General features: G+C 44.9%; 1 protein-coding gene across 2 annotated transcripts in view; it reads left to right on the top strand.

Moving 5' to 3' along the window:
• Positions 1-17,572, top strand: part of Prkn (parkin RBR E3 ubiquitin protein ligase) — a 1,140,959-nt gene that overhangs the window by 957,365 nt on the left and 166,022 nt on the right. The window contains exon 9 of one of the 2 annotated variants that reach the window (XM_051164341.1): positions 3,149-3,298. In XM_051164341.1, the coding sequence (XP_051020298.1) occupies positions 3,149-3,298 (150 nt within the window). Of the gene's footprint in view, positions 1-3,148; positions 3,299-17,572 lie in introns of those variants that run through there. The other variant, XM_051164340.1, reaches the window with a different exon arrangement.

The following is a 17,572-nucleotide window of genomic DNA, read 5'->3' as shown; positions in this document are numbered from 1 at the left end:
GCTGCCAAGGAGAACTCAGGCATACAGCTCTGCTCCCTGTATCCCTCGTGCGCTTTAGTGTCTATTTGGAGTGTATCAGTCAGACAGATGCCTTTACAATATGGATCAAGTCATACCAATCCTCTGCTCAGGGCTCTCCAGGGGTTCTAGTATCTTTTAGAAAAATAGCCAGAGTTCTTACAACAGCCATGCGGAGCCAGACAGCCAGGATCCCCATGAACCTGCTGCCTTCACTGTCTCTCATATTCCCTGGCTCACTTGGTTTCAATCCCACTGCTCTTAAAAGCATTCCTCAACCCAGCCAAATATAGATGGCCCCAGGACCTTTGTACCATGCGCTGTTCTGTCTACAGAACTCCTTCCCTGAGGAGCCTCGGGCTTACTCTCCCATCTCCTTCAGATATCTGCTCAAGTGTGCCTTGTCTGCAAAGCTTTTCCCAAACACGGCCTACAGTCATGGTGATGGTCTTCCCCAGGAGCCTGGTCTGTTCTTCTTTATTATTCCCCTCACTGATCACCCCTCAAAATCCTGTGCATGTTCATCTTTCAGTGTTCGGTAAGATCACCTCGTAGACAAGGGCAGGGCTCCTGGCTATGCTCCATCCTCAAATTGGCCTCTCGGGAGTGTCTGATGGACACAGGGTAGACTCTCAGCAAAGGCTGCATAAATCTGTTAATAACTGAGCAAATCTATGTCACTGATCTGAGTTTAGAAGCCAAAATGATCCAGTAATGTCAGAACAGTAACTTAGAAGCACCGTGTTCCCAGGGAATTTGAGTGTCCTCCATGGATGAAGGACACCACTACAGGGACCCAACCTCAGTAGTAAAACATTCCAGAAGCATAGTGTGCGGGTTAATGTTTGTCACCTTGACAGGAACCAGAGACACCTAGGAAGAGGGAGTCTCAATTGAGGAACCAACCGAGTCTATTACACTGCCCTGTGGGTATGTCTGTGAGGCTAGTTTTTTGTGGTCATTGTTGTTTTGTTTTGTTTTGTTTTAAATGCTAACTAATATGAGAGCCCAGCCAAGCATGAAGGATGCAATGCCTAGGCCAGTGGGCCTGGGCTATACGTGAAAAGTCTCTGAGCCAACCAGAGGAAGCAAGCCAGTGAGCGGCATTCATCTGGGTCTCTGCCTCAGTTCCTGCCACCAGGTTCCTGTTTGAGTCTGGTTCCCTAGATGGCAGGCTGTGACCTGTAAGCCAGATAAACTTTTTCCTCCACTAGTCACTTTGGTTGGCGTTTCTATCACAGCAACAGAGCCTAGAACCTTGGCAGAAGGGGCCTGGGGTGTGGTACCCAAAAAGAGTAAGAAGTAAATGACATATGAGAAGAGGGATCGCAGTTGTCCCCACCCCAAACCCCGGCAAGGAAGAAACCCCAAAGGCAAAGGTAGACTTGCAGTGGCAGCAGAGGTGAAGGAGGGTGTTTTAACGGGCCTGGCCACCCATTCTTCTGTTGCAGAGGGGATCATGACAGAAGTGAAGTGGGCATCTGTAGGCCTTCCAGAATTATACCCCAAAGACTAGGATCCCATCAGGAGGGGGCATTTGACCAGACTTCCAGATTAAAGTACTCCTAGAAATGAAGGACCCTGGGAAGACTAGAATAAAGCCAGAGCTTTCAGGATCCACCCTGCCCTAAGGGCATCTCTCCAATGGTGGATGAGCCTGGAAATTGGCCCAAGCTAGAAGGATCAGGTGCTACAGACCTGGGCCCCTGCTTGCCTGTGAGAGGAGGTAAGGGATGTCTCAGCCCTATCTAAGAGTGGCTCCTTATGCACACGCATGTGCACATGGCCACACACACAAACTGCTTTTCTAGCCCTGTCCCCAGAGTGCCTCTCTCCCTACCTGGGGCCTCTTCCCCACCCACTTTTCCTCTCATAGCTTTTTGCACCTTCTTCCTGGCCCAGCAGAAATCTGTGTCTTCTCGCATACCTGTTCAGAAAGCTTTGGATGCAGCCTGGGGGCTGGCCTGGTGTCTTAGTTAGACTTTCTATGGCTGTGAAGAGACACCATGACCATGGCAATTCTTAGAAAGGAAACATTTAATTTTGGCTGGCTTACATTTCAGAGGTTTAGTCCATTATCCTCATGGCTGGAAGCATGGCGGCATGCAGGCAGACACGGTGCTGGAGAGGTAGCTCAGAGTTCTACATCTAGATCCACAGGCAGCAGGAAGAGAAAGTGACACTGGGCCTGGCTTGAGCATCTGAAACCTCAAAGCTGGCCCCCCGGTGACACACTTCGTCCAACAAGATCACACCGCTTAACAGTGTCATTCCCTGTGAGCCTATAGGGAAGATTTTCATTTAAACCACCACACCTGGGTCCTCTACTGCAGGCCTTGAGGCTGCAGAGGGTGAGGATGGAGTTGGGGCTGGAGTTAGAGAAACCATGGTGTCGGTCAGACTGGAGGTAATGGTGGTGTGCTGTGGGTTTGAATGAAGCCAATGGAAAGGAAACCAGGCAGAATGACAGAAGAATGTTCTTTGATGACTGTCCTCTTCTTCAAGCCCACTGCCATCTTGTAGGTGGTCAGCAACTGTGGTGTATGTTTTCTAAGTGATGATAAAGCCTCGTCAAGTCCCAAATAGAAGCATGAGAATATTTTGCCTTGAAAGACAGATGACATCTATTACTTAATATATACACACGTATAGTGCTTTAAATTAGATTAAATACAATTGATGGGCACAATGTCACAGAATGCTAGATTTGGGAGGGGTTAATCTGTTTTCTAAGGAAAAATAAATATGTAAAATAAATAATTCACTGTTTCCCTGGGTTTTCAGGAAAAGTATCTTATATCCCAGGTTATTCTCAACATCTTAATCCTCCTCCCTTTACCAGCCAAGTGCTGGGATTACAGGCATTTGGCACCATGCCTGGCTATGAACTAATTCATTTTGGGTTCTATTTTGGAGAACTTTCTCTGTGCAGAGTCATACCTTTACTCCTAAGCCCTCACCCTCATACCTCTACCACATACACTCCCACCACTAAATATGCATCCTTTGCTGAATCAAGTTGAGTGCCGAATGCCTGAGTCCTTCAACAGGGAGCTTCAGGCAGAAATAATTCATCTGAGATGGCTCTGGGTCACTGTGCAAATCTCACCTTGCCTTTTGCTTCTTCCAGTACAATAGGTACCAGCAGTATGGCGCCGAGGAGTGTGTGCTGCAGATGGGGGGCGTGCTGTGTCCCGGTCCTGGCTGTGGAGCTGGGCTGCTGCCTGAACAGGGCCAGAGGAAAGTCATCTGTGAAGGGAGAAACGGCCTGGGCTGCGGAGTGAGTACCGACCACACACCCAGGGGTGCTTGGTGGTGTGCGCCTTGCTTTTGTGGATGTGATAAGAGTACTTGCACTTGCCTTGAACCGATAGACAGAAAAACAGATTATTTTTCATTCCTATAGGACTCCACCTATGAAAATGTTTGTATTTATTTTGGAAGGAGTTATGTTGAGATATTCTGCACTCTGTTTATTGAGGCATTTATTCTAAGATGTCCTGAGCCCCCACACCCGAACTTTACTCTTCTTTGCAGAAGGGAGAGAAAGTTTTGCCAAATGCCTCAAAGCAAAAGCAAAGGAAAAAGGGAGTTTCCCATCTGGGTCCAGGCTGTTTGCAGGGTGTGGTGGCACATGCTACACAAAGAAACCTTGTCTCAAAAAACAAAAACAAAAACAAAAACAAAAAAACCCTCTCCTCCAAAAAAAAAAAACAAACAAACAAGAAGAAAAGAAAAGAAGCAGCATGGTTGGTATGGGCAAACTCAAAAGTCCTTTGAGATGAAATAAGCAGAGCTGTTTGCCAGTTAGGAAACGAGGAAGAAGAACAGAAAATGTTCTGAGAGGTCAAAGCAGCTGAGCTGAGCAGACCCCACTCATACCTCTGTCCATCCAGGGGGAGGGAGGCTTGTCCCCTAGGTTACAGGTTTGAGCAATAAGTGGACGCCAGTGCTGATATTACATCTCAAGCAGGCTGGGTAAGTAAAAACCATGTGCAGTTTTACAAGATGCTATTGAATTTCTTTTAGAATTGCAGATTCCTTGGGGGGCTTTCTGGAAAAGGGTACAATTAGCTGGGTCTTCGCACCCAGGCCTAACTCTTGGTTAAGTCACTTGTTCAAGTGTCACCATCTGCCACTCCAGTGAAGCCCACTGGAAAGCCAGTGCTCTGCAGTAGAGGAAGTAGAAGTTGAAAAATGATGAGGATGTCTTGATGCCTCAAAAGGAAGACAAACAAGCAAAAGGTGCCTCCTGGTTAAGGATCATGGTTGGGTGGGACTCAGGTAATGTTTGCTGTGCTCAAAAGCCATGCAAATTGAGCAACACTCTTCAGCCGTGGTCTCCATCAGTCACGATATGGTCCACACTGATTGTGGGTGGCCAAAGGCTAGCTGCCACATTTAGGGATCAGAATCATTGATGGCTCACTCTGTCTGTCTGCTGTTTTCCTAATGATTCTATCTATAAAACAGGATTTTAATATTTCATCATGAGGTAGACAATGTCTTTGACCTGGTTTTTACATTGCTTCTTACTTTCCTTTGAAAATATCAATGGTTTAAAGTCATTTTCTATTTTTTGGAAAGCACTTGTGTCATATTTGGCTATTTGGGTTGAATTTTTTTTAACACAGTGTGCCACCATTAAGTAACCTGTGTATTTATACTCCAAATCATGAGAAGTTACTTTCTTAAAAAGTGTATTAAATTTAATTATTGGGTGGAAATCTGAGGACAATTTGTGGAAGTTGGATGTCTCCCTCAACTGTGTGGGTCCTGGGGTGGGGTGTCACAATCAGAGCCAGGACTTGGTGGCAAGTGCCCACTGGGCCATGTCACTGCCTCAGGAAATTGCTGTAGAGGTCCTGTGAATGGTTTCCGTGCCTTTGGATTAGTGAGTTTTCTGACAAACTTTATTTCAATGAGGGTGGGGATATTTAGGTGTCCCTTTGTCCTTTGGAAATGTGGGTAATATGAGCCTTTGTTTTAGTTTGACTTGTTCTGTATAGTTGTTTGTAGGAATAGAATGGTTGCATTGCCCTAAATTTCATCATTTCTTAGGACATTTATTATGTTCCAGAGCTCCTAAGGTGAGGAGTCACCAATGAAGCCTTTGGCTGAGTGGTTGTGTTTGGGGGAGTTCCTTGAGGTTGCAGTCCACATGGGAACCCCCATCTAGAAGCTTGACTAGAGGAAATAGACCTACCTGTACAGTGGCTCCTCCATTCACATGTCTGGGGGTGGGGGACAAAAAGGGCCTCAGTTCCTCCTTGGCTGTTGTCAGAAGGCGAGGTCCCTCACCACAGGGCCCTGTTCTTGGCTGTTTGTCTCCAGGATGGCAGCTACCTTTCCTCTGAGCATGTGACCCAGATGGGAGAGCAGAGAGGGAGCCGGGCACCTGTGGTGTCCTATGGTCTCACCATCACTTCAACCTGAGTCTACTCATGTGACCTTTGCTCCCTCAGAAAGCAGGGAACTAAGCTTTATGGTGAAAAAGACTATCAAAGAACACCTGAGTGTATTTTTATTGGGACCGGAGTGGAAGCCGAGAAGACTCTCTTCAAAGAAGCTTTAAAATGCAAGCTTTATTTTCTGCATCCTCGGGGAGGTGGCCAAGTCAGGATCTGAACCAACTTCCCCAAAGGGAGATTGTACAACATTTTTAAAGGGTGGGAACACAAAGCGAGGGGGAGCAGGATGGCCCATCACATTGGCCAATCAGTTGTTGACACAAGGGGTTGAGCAAAGAAGTAAACACGGTGACTGGGTCGCCTGGTTTCAGGACCCTCAGCTTTCTGCAGTCAGGTCCCCTCTTGGGCTTTGGCCTAGAATTTAGAATGATAGGGGAACAAAGGAGTGGACAGCTAGACTGAGTTAAATCAAGAGACCCGGAATTTTGAGTGATAAGGGAACAAAGGAGTGGTCCAGCTTTAAGTCAAGGCAGGCAACACAATTATGACTTGTGTGCCTTGCTTTAGCTAACTGGAGAATGGCAACTTCCATCTTTACATCCTTTACTGGTTAACAGGCAAACATGGAACATCTGAAGCAGCATTGTCCCTGTCAGTGAATTAGAGATCGTTTCTGAGGTGGCTGGACTCAGGCAACTGTCTCATAACGTTTTAAACCACTGGCTCTTGCAATTTGAAGTTGAAAAGAGGACAAAGGAAAATTAATTTATAAAGGCTGAATTGACCTCTTCCTCCCCTTCCCCTCCCCTTTCCCTCTCTTCCCTCTCCACCTGACTGCTGTAGTCTTTCCCCTCTCTGGAGCTTCCATTGGTTTCCATAGCTTTAGCTTCTTGGCAGGCACAAATTGACCTCATAGTCCCCATTTGCTTCAGGCCCCCAACTTTCACAAATGGACATTAACCCAGTTGAACTGCTGAAGAGATCTCATGGCACCTAGACAGGAGCTTGGGTTGGCACCTGGTTTGCAAGCACTGGCACCACCAACTGCTAATCATCCTAATCCCCTGTGTGCCAGTCGTGCCAACTCCAGAGCAGGGGCGTATCACAGAGCCAATGTAATATTGTTGTGGATTCTAAATAACGTAGTATAAATGAGCTAAAATGGCATCTGGTGAGAAGATAGAAATGTATTTAATAGGGTGTGTGGTAGTTTCAATGAGAATGCCCCCCAAAGGCTCATATATGTGAATAGTTGGTCCCCAGCTGGCAGAACTGTTTTAGGAGAAATTAGGAGATGTGGCCTTGTTGGAAAAGGTGTGTCACATCACCAGGGGTGAGCTTTGAAGTTAGAAGAAGCCCACGACAGGCCTAGTCTTTCCCTCTCTGCCCACTGCTTGTGGATCAGATGTGAGCTCTCAGCTCCTGCTCTAGCACCATGCCTGCTTGTGCCGTGCTCCCCACCGTGATGGTGCTCTAGCACCATGCCTGCCTGTGCCATGCTCCCTCACCATGATGGTGCTCCAGCACGTGCTGCCTGTACCATGCTCCCTCACCATGATGGTGCTCCCTCACCATGCCTGCTTGTGCCGTGCTCCCCACCGTGATGGTGCTCGACTCACCCTCTGAAACTGTAAACAAGCTCCTCCCCCCCATTTTAAATGCTTTCTTTTATAAGTTGTCTTGATCAAGGCGTCCCTTCACAGCAGTAAAACAATAACTAAGGCAGCTATCAAAGGCTTTGTCAATGTTCAAAAAACACTTCAGACCTGACATTCAAGAGAAATTGCTTAGAGAACCCTCATTCGGCCCATTTTTTCACATAGTCTGAGTCAAGCCCTATCCGTAGCAGAGATCTGTGTCCCAGACCAATATGTGCATAGATCCTGTGTTCCTGTGACTGCTACTGTGTATAGTTCCCATCTGAAGAAAATAGACTAGGGTGTTCTGGTAGATGTGGGCTTCTCCAACACGAATGGTAAGGTTAGTATGTAGGACCCCTGTTAAAACATGTATCCAGGTCCATTGGAAAATGAGATTCCCTCATCCTTTCCGTCACTGAGCTCACCAGATGCCAAGGAGCAGTGGGCATTACTTAACATGCTGTAACAAGGCCCCCTGTGCATGTGATGGTGCAGATCCATCTGGTAACAGCTCGGCAGATTCGTGATGGTCACGGCAGATTCATTACTAGAGGAAAGAATGACTTGAGAGAAGGTACGACCTCCGAGGACTGTGGAAATGCACTGATTACTTGGACCTGTATTCCTGTCCTGAGTCTACGTTCCTCCTCACAGTAAAATAGTGTGCTTGAGGTTCTGTGGGGTAAATGAAAGACAGAGCGGCTCAAACAATGCAAAGGTAATAAGAATTAACCGCCATTGTTTTCCAGTCGTCTAGCCCCGTCTTAGAACTGCCTCCCCAGCCTCACAAAAGTGTCTTCAGAAAGTGTTTAAGTGTCTTCATATACTTTTATAACACTGTGTTTTAATGGCACTCCTAGGTCATAATGCCGCGTGTAGAGATCCACAGAGAGTCGATCGGGAGTGTGGAAGTACACCACAGAACGCACTAGCAAAGGCTTCCTCCACAGCCAAACAGAGAGCCTATGCACACTGGCAAATGGCATCCCCTACTCCTGGGAGCACTGCGGCTTTAGTTTTCACCGAGCATGGAATATTTTTAAATTGATATGACTCAACAAAGTATATGTTTGGGGATCAAATAACCTGATCTTGTTTTCGTCCAAGCCTTTGATCATATTTTGACTATGGCTCGTAAAAGCATTCATTGATTTCCTAGCAACTCCTGCGATGCATCCTTCTTTCCTGTGGCCCTCTTACAATGCATCAGAACCACCTCACTAACTTTTATGACGCCTATGCAAAATGTTGACATGGTTAATACTGGAAAATAGTGACAAAATATGAAGTACACTCTAGTCACTGGCCTGGAATGAAAGAAGCTGTAAGAGTGAAACCTCCTGAGCCCCTGAGAAGTCAGACATATTTGTTTTATTTGGTGTTGTCTTGGACTGGAATATAGCTGGGAATTTTTAAAAATAACAACTGAATTTGAAAGAATAATGTTCTGTGGTAAATTAGAAATCCAGGGACAAGATTTAATATCAACTAAAAAGAAATCAAATAAAAACAAGAGACCTAGTCTTTTTTTAAATTTATTTTTATTTTATGTGAATTAGTGTTTTAACTGCATGTATGTCTGTATGAAAGTGTCAGATCCCCTAGAACTGGAGTTACAGACAGGTGTAATCTGCCATGTGGGTTCTGGGAATTGAACTGTGGAAGAGCAGACAATGCTCTTAACCACTGAGCCATCTTTCCTCCCCTTAAAACTATATTTTGCTAAATAAATGAGAAGAACTTTCTATAGGCACTCAACAGTCTCCCTTCCTTTAACAGATAGCACCTGTGTGGTGAAGAGCTCAGGAGGAATAGCACAGTGTATGCCTCGGACCCTCACCTACACAGGCCCCTCCTGAATCCTCCAATCCAAGGGTGCTGCCTTGCACTACTTTCCTCAGAATGGGTCTTTAAAAGGCATAAGCTCAAGCTGTAAATGCCACATCAAACCCAGATTCATAAAAACAAGCATAGTATAGCCATGTGATGTCTATGTTGAAAATGGTGACTTTGAACTACTCAATGCCAGTGGCACTAAATGTGTCATTGGGGATTTTTGTGAGATGAGGATCTGACCCTTGTTTTCAGTTTCTGTGTAGGAAAGGAGTCAGGGAAGGTGCCAAGATTTGCATTGTGATTGAATTAAAACTTAAGTTAGCCAGTAAGATCTACAGCCCTTTGTCAGTATGTTGAGTTTAGAAGTGAAAAGCAAAGAGACTGTTGGTATTTACTATGCAAGGACAAGGGAAACTGTTCTCTTTGCTCTTCCTTCTGTTTGTTTTCATTTTTGTTCAGTTTGGATTGTGCTCTTCTATAGCTCAGGCTGGCCCTAACTTTAGTAGATAGCCAAGGAAGCCCTCACTAGGACCTCAGGCGAGTGCCACATGCCTGCCTTCCTCTGCTGCTCTTTAAGGAGATCTTAGTTTATTTTTATAAAAAATACATACATAATAATGAAATGCTTTGTCAACTAGATTGGGTTTGTTCTTTCTTAAAGAACTGGAATTAAAATCTAAACCCCACAAGTGTGTGGCTTGCACCATAATGTATTCGAGGAGATACCAGACAAGACAGCCTCAGGGTGACTAAACATAGGCCACAGAGCACAAAACTCCAGGCTCTGCTGAACTTCCCTGTCATAACTGCCTGAACCCACAAACATGCCCCAAGTAGAACCATGCCATGTTGATATGTTAATTTTTAATCTATAAAACGTTCCTCATCAAAAAGCATTTTTGAAAGAAGATCAATGCTAGGAAATGTCAAAAAAAAATGCATTTCTTGTTTATTTGTCATGTGTCCAAAAATCTAATTTCAACTCCAATATTGGCTCATTTGCAGATTGGAAATAAGTCTCGCTAGACTTTCTGCCTGCGAGACAGCTTGGGGTGCAAAGATAGAAAGCTTTGGAGAGTATTTATTTTAATTAAAGAAACCATTTGCAAATGTACAAGCAAGTTCCCGCATACCGTTCCTCTGCAAAGTGTTTGTCAATCGACAAATGTTCCTCGAAAGACGGTGTTCGGTGATTTGGAGTGTATGCTTTATAATCAGGCCCAGGTCTGGCCACCCCTCTCATTTCTAGTCATTTGTTTGTTTGTTTGTTTGTTTGTTTGTTTAAATAAAGGGAAGCTTTGTTCTGTTTGGATGTAAATTATCTCCTGCAAAGCTCTGTGCTGGAGGCATGGTCCCCAGCTCGGGCTGCTGCAGAGAGTGACCACATGGCGGCAGGGAGGAAGCATCAATAGATGCCTTCACAGCTGAACGGGGACTGGGGGGTGAGACATAAAGACTGGTCGCAGGAAGACAGTCCCTTGAGGCATCTTTTTGAAAGAATAGCTTGTTCCCAGACAACCGTCTCCCTGCTCCTTCCCACCTCTCCTCACTGCCCCAATATAAGCTGCTTTTCTCCACTCGGGGCCCAGAACTAATGTGGTCATGCAACTGTGCGTGGAAAGCGCCAATACAGTGAGACAAAAACAAAACAAAAACAAAACACCAACTGTCTTCCACTAGACTTTTTCTTTATCATTCATTTCATCACAGCAACAAAAACCTAACACAAGTTTCAAATAATTTTATCCTCTGTATTTGGAAGTCAATGTGGTCACAAATCGAAGACCCCTGGCCTAGCTCTATGCGCTCCAGAGAGCACAAAGCCGTTCAGAACAGACTCTCACTGACGTGACTACTGAGTATGTGGGTTTATCTTGATGGTACTCTGACCTCTCTCTAGGGCTATGTTCTACATGCACATATGCTACTATTTATAGGAAAACTAAATAAATCAACCATCCAGTCCCTTATAGTAGCCCCATTCTGTGTCCTTAGTAGTCACACGGGGCAGGTAGCAGCTACACTGGACATTATAAACACTGTCCATTATTTTTGTCACCAAAAAAAAATCTACCAGGGAAAGGTCAGGATGCCCATCCCAAGCAGTATCATTTGTCAATCCCTAAGTTTTCTGCATCTTGACTTCAAGCACTTTGACCTCTGCAGTTGTACTTAATAAGAGAAACCCAGAGAACAAGAATACAGTGCAGGTGAGGCCTGGTGTTGTGTGCCTGGAATCCCAGCACTCAAGAGGCAGAGGCAGATTTATGAGTTCCAGGCCAGCTTGCAGTGCATAGAGAGATGGGGATGGTGCATTTTGCAAACAGAGCATCATGCAACATGGGTTCCTGGGCTGACCTGAGGAAATGAGGAGCTGGGTTGGAGTGCAAGTACATACATACAAGAATGAATTCAGCCACATGGAAACCAAAGAAAACTTACTTTCCTTTGGAGCCAGCTAGGAATGCAACATGGAGAACACAGGTTCAACAAAGGGGTCTCTGTGTTTAACATTTAAACTGGGAGAAGAGCAGATTGCTGCATCGTTTGTTCAGCGGTGTTGCTGGTTTAGGTCAGAGTCAAACTGTCTGGGTATAGTCTCAGCCTCTGGGAGTGTTTGGTGGAGGGGACATGCCATGGTTTATCACCCCCAAACTGCCATTAGTGTCTCTTGGAACTATGATTTAGGCCTTATTCAAAAGTTCATGCTACCCTGAGTTTAGACACCAAAACCACCTAAAGGTGGTACATGCCTGTAAATCCAGCTCTTGGGAGGTGGTGGCAGCATCACAAGCCCAAGGTCATCTTCAGTTGTGCACAGAGATCAAGGCCAACCAGCCCCACCTGGTGAAACCTGTTCCCTTTCTCTCTTAAGTGTCAAACCAAGGTTACTCCGTCCTGGTTTTCTTTCTGGACTGAAAATGGGGTGATAGTGCATAGATAGGTAGATGGCCCCATAATTAGCGAGCGTAAGTTAAACTGGGGTAGAATGTTTACTCTCTGTAGGACGGAACTGTTTGATATGCACACATGCAGCTTTCTGAACCAGTGGGATGCTGCAAACGCATCTTCCCAGCTCTGTGGCCCAGGAGCCGCCTTTCCTGTGCTGTGTTTTCCAAGACAGGTGTTTCGTGAAACAACTTGAGATTCAAGTCGTTCCTTTCATGTTTTTAATGCCGAATGCTAAGAGGCATAGCACTAGCTATAATGAGCTTGTGAGATCTCATCCTCAAAGCCAGCAGGCCTGTGTGTTTTCCTCTTAGTTAGAGAACTGATAAATGACTTTCAAATCATATGCTATGTTTGTCTCACATGTATTTTTGGTCGTCTTTCTTCAGAATTTCATATGCGTACAGTGCATTTTACTCAGATCCAACACTTCCTCCCACCTCCAGATTTCCCCATGCCTCCCTCACACCCCTTTCTCTGATTTATGTTCTATGGTTTTACTGGTGTGTGTGTGTGTGTGCGTGCGCGCGCCTACTGAATCTGACTAGTGTTGGCCATATGAATACAGTGAGGACCACATGGGCATATTCAGTCTATCAGGGGACTTGTCGCTGAAGAAAACTGACCCTCCCTCAAAGTTGTTGACAACCCATAACTCCTTATCCAGAGATGGGGACTCATGAGCCTGTCTGGCATCCATGCTGGGCTGTTGACTAGTGTGATCTTATGCAGGCAACCATAGTTGTTAAGAGTTCATGGGTGCACCATCCCATCATACCCAGAAAATGCTTGTGACCCACCTCCTTGTCCTTTACCCTTTAAATTTCCCATACCTTCATCAGTAACGTGCCTGAGCCTTCAGTGTAGGGTTAATGTCATAGATGTCCCATTTGGGGTTGGGCCCTCCCTAGTCACTTGTTCTTTGCACTTTGACCAGCAGTTCTCTCCGTGCAGTGGTCTCTGTGGGTTGCTTCTATCTGCCACAGAGACGCTGTTTTAAGAAATGGTAAAGTTAACACTAGGCAAGAAAGCTTGTGGCTGCCCCTGACTCAGGGCTCAATTGCATTTCTGAAAGTCCATTTTTCTAGTAAAAATCCTTTTAATTCTAAAACTGCTCCTTTTAATTCTAAAACTTCTACCAACATGTTTAATAGGCTTAAGATCAACCTGGGAAGATAAGATGCATTTTTATGATTGTGTGTGATGAGTAACAATGCATTGTCAAGGAGTCTCTTAACTGAATGATATATGTCAACTTTGCACAGGAAAAGTTAAACTTGTGGGGAGCAGAATATTTTCTCATGGTGGATATATAGCCCATAAAATACCGTGTCAGGTATCATGACCATCACAAAGGAACTATAGTATTTAGCAATTTGGCTTTATTGTCATATTTGAACACATCACTTCCACACAGCGAGAAGGAAAGTCACATTGCTATAACTTGAGCCCAGACAGCCAGCAATCATCCAGACCCTTCTTGTAAAATGTGGGCCTGAGCCTTGCCTCCCGTCCCAGCATTCTGAGTGCTAGGCTCTCTCCCCTTTCCAGCCCAGAGGTTGGTAATGCTTCTTGGGGACACAGGCAGCTAAATTCCATCTGATTACACGATAGTTTTTGGTCCCTTATCCTAAGTCCTTTGTCTTCTGTTGGTAGGAGCCCTGCAGACATACTGTGTTCTCCCTGACTGTGCTCCTGTCTCCCAGACACCAGCCCTGTTTATCCAGGCCATGTCAATCATCCCTTCCTCTGCATCAGCTGCCTGTTTCCCCCTCTCATAGCTCTGGAAAATGACCCCCTAGTCCTGAAGCTCATTCTGGATCGCTTAGTTCACACTCTAGCGCTGCTTCTCATCTTGATTTGATACCTTCTATCCACAGATTACAAAGTGTGATCATCAGAGCACGACTCTATGTTCTCTCGTTCTTTATTTTTATCGTGGCAAATATACACAACACAATTTTCCATTTTAATCATGTAAATGCTCAAGCTGATAGCACTGAGAGCACTTCACGGTGTTGCCTTTGGACAGCTTTCTCTTTTCCGGTGTCTCCTCGTCCCAAACGGCAGTTCATCAAAGCACACTCCTCATTTCTGTCTCTGTGAATGACCCCTGCCTGGTATTTCATACAAGAGGAGTTGCATAGTACACCCTACTTATTTCTCTTGGCGTCAGTATTTTTGAGGAGCTTCCATGTTGTTACTGTGGGTCAGACTCATTATATAACCAAACATTGTCCCACAATAGGTACATCCATTGTGTCACATAGTGTTTCTTTGTTGCCACTTAACTATTTCCCTTCCCACCCCCCCCCCCACCCCTACCCCCCTCCAACTAGGGATAGCTCTTACTCTCAGGATCTAAATTTTGGCAGAGTCACTTGTCAGTGGTTAAAAAAAAAAAGTCAGAATCACTTCCAGTCCCAAATATAATATCGCTTCACTTAAAACACCTTTTCACAAATAACGAACTTGATTTAATATGTTAAATCTCCTAGCCCCACGTGCTGTGGGGGGGCACAACACTCTCAGGACTAGTTTACCTTGTCACTCTGAGCACTGACTCATCAAGCCCTACCAATAGATGTTGACTCTAGTCACCTCTATGTCCAGGTTGACAGTTCAATCTGGTATCTCTTGTTTTCCTCAAAGGCTTAAAAAGCATCTGCTGCACTCACATGCAGATTTGCTTTGTGAAATATAATGCTAGAAACCAACTAGCCTTGAATATAAGAAATTGGTGTCCACATATTTCAGTCTCCTGCTAGGATCATCCCTCCTGACCAAAGCTCCCTGGCCTCCTTTGAGTGGCAGAACCCTAACCTCTGGTCCTGCATATCAGAACATCGCTATCCCACTAGAATTAGCCTCGTGGACAGACTCACAAGGCTTGTCAAGGTCATTCTGGGAGATAGTGGTTTGTTTCTCTGAGGTAGGGTCTCGGGTATTTCAGGTTAGCACTGAACTCACTGTGCAACTGAGGATAACCTTGAGCTTCAAGTCCTCCCGTCTCCAGCTCCTGAATTATTCTGTGATCACAGTGTGTGTGGCGCCATGTCTAGGCTTAAGGTGTTGAAACTCTGAAGCCAGGGCTCTGTGAATCCAGCACCCAACCGACTGAGCTACATCCATAGCTCCTCACAGGATATTCTCTATAGCACTCTTTGTTAATAGATAAAGACTAAGAGACAATAAAATTTTCACTAATACTCCAGTGGTTAAATGTGGTTTTGACATACCCTGTGACAAGAAACAAGGTCAGTCTGTGGCTTCATGTAGATTGCATTTTAATACATAGAATTTTTTAAAAAGAGTCAAAGATAAAATCAATGCTCATAGAATTCTAAAATCTTATCTGGATGATGATGATGATGAAGATGATGATGGTTAACCTTAAGAGTGTTTGTTTGAGTATGGAGGACAGGGTGAGAGAAGAGGCTTTTACTTGCAGTTTAAAGCCTTCTCCAACACAGATTTCCAAACGTGTAATTAGAATACCTTCACTTTATTGTAACATAAAAAACAACTGTGTCTGAGATTAGGAGCTACAATTTTTCTTAATTAAACATCTGAAATATACACTAAAACAACTTAGTAATATTATGTGTTAAAAATGCAAGCAATGGGGCCTGACAGATAGCTCGGTAGGTGGAAGCATTTTGCCTGCCTGACGACCTTTGTTCTATCATCAAAACCCACAGCAGAAGGAAAGACAGCCAAGTCCTGAAAATTGTTCTAAGACCTCCTCGTACACCATGGAACAAGTACAATACACACACACACCACTGCACACACACAGTGACAATAGTGATAAAAGCAGCGCTCTACAGCACACCAGAGTGAATGTGGCTTCTAACTGATTAAAAGTGAGGAAGGTATTTATAGGCTCCAAACACAAGGAAATGGTCAGTTCCAGGAGATGCAAAGGCTGTCCTGGCTTGATCATCAATATATGCATGGAGTTATCACACAGCAACAGAACACCATAACAGTTGTTATGCCAACTGTGCATTATAAAAGAAAAGGAAAATCACAGATAGGCAAAGAAAGCCTGACAAATAGTTACACTACTTAGACCCACCCACCGTGCTGAAAGTGTATTTCCTTTGGGTTTTATTGAGGAGGGGGGATTACTTTTTACTGGCAGAGACTGCAGTGTGAAGACCACATCCACCAACCTGGCTACTATTCTGAGCATAAACAAGGTGTGCAGGTGGCCCAGCTCAACATCCCTTCAAGCTTGCAATCTGCATCAAGCATATCTTCCTGTCATACCAATTTAATTGAATGACATAGTTAAAGAAAAATGGGAATGAAGTCTGCTGGGAGATTTAATTTAAGTTCTCAAAATAAGTTTTATGAAACATGTCATCAGAAGGATTGAGAGGCTGGATGCAAATAAATGAATTTCAAGGCTTTTGTGTCATTCTTAAGTAGTGTAAGTAATTCCTAAATTACAGGAAACTATAACCCAATGCTACCTTACACTTGTCTGAAGTCTAGGTATTATATTTTAGTTAGTTTTGTTTATTTGTTTTCACTTTTAATTTTAAGGTAAGGCCTCACTCTATTGCCCAGACTGGCCTGAAAACCAATAAATAACCTATTTTTTCCTTGCACTTGGAGCAATTCCCCTGTCTCTTATGAGCCTCCAGCCTCATAGTGTTAGTTTACTGGGTCTTCTGTATCTAGCTTTCCTTCCACAGGATAGAGACTGGTTCCTGTGGTGCCCAGAACCCAGTGCTCCAATGCATGGGAGCAGCCAAGTTGTGTGTTCTCCCATTTCAAACCAATTGAGGGCCCAAAGTCAGCACATAGCAACTTCAGTCAACCCCACTCCTGGTACCAGGAGACAACGCTCCACGGGGTCCTGCTTCGGGGAGTGCACTCAACACTGTAGGAGAGCACCTTGGCAGACATTTCAATGGAAATGGCTCCATACACAGACTCCTGGAAATCAACATAGTTTTGTCCCTTGCCATTTTTCACCTTGCTGGTGGCCTCTAGGGCTTAGTGATCTGCACCGGGAACTGTGGCAGCAATGTGGCCTTCCTCTCTGCTTTGCTTTTCCTTGGAGTCAAGGATCTTGCCAGTTGGCTCCTCAAAGTTTACTGCTCCTCAGCCAGGAATGAAGAAGATCTGACAGGAGGCATCTCTGGTAGGGACACTTGAGCCTACTGCACTAGCCTCTCGCCCACTCATTTGTATGGAAACTTCTATTCTGAATAGGTGAAAAAGCAGGATACAGCTTTTGTTTGTTTGTTTGATGCCTGTTTTGTGGATTTGTTTTGTAAAGAGAACACTTAAAAATCAAGTAATACTGCAAGCCAGTGGGCTGAAACACAGGCAGAAATGAATGTACCCTGTTCCCCTCCCCCTACTCTCGAACTGGCTTGGAAGAAGCCTGGAGGGAGGCACAACTCCCAGTGCCCTCCAGGAGGTCATTTGTCAGGCAGGTGTGCACGTCCACAAAAAAAAAAAAAAAAAAAAAAAAAAGCAATTTTCCCCTTTTTTCCCCCTGTAGAAACGGGATCTGTCCCAGGGTACCTGCTTCTCCCCATAATGTCCTCCACACTCTAGGAAGAAGATAGAACCGACACCCCCCCCCCCGCCCCGCCCCAGACACACTCACAGACAGCCCAGGAATCTGATAGCAACTGAATTATTTTCTTTCTAGTTCTTTTCAGGTATCAGTTAAATGACAGGCCGGTCAACAGA

Source organism: Acomys russatus, chromosome 21 (genome assembly GCF_903995435.1).
Source record: "Acomys russatus chromosome 21, mAcoRus1.1, whole genome shotgun sequence".
Lineage (NCBI taxonomy): Eukaryota > Metazoa > Chordata > Mammalia > Rodentia > Muridae > Acomys > Acomys russatus.
Note: the sequence above shows the minus strand (reverse complement) of the source record. Positions and strands in the feature narration are given on the sequence as shown.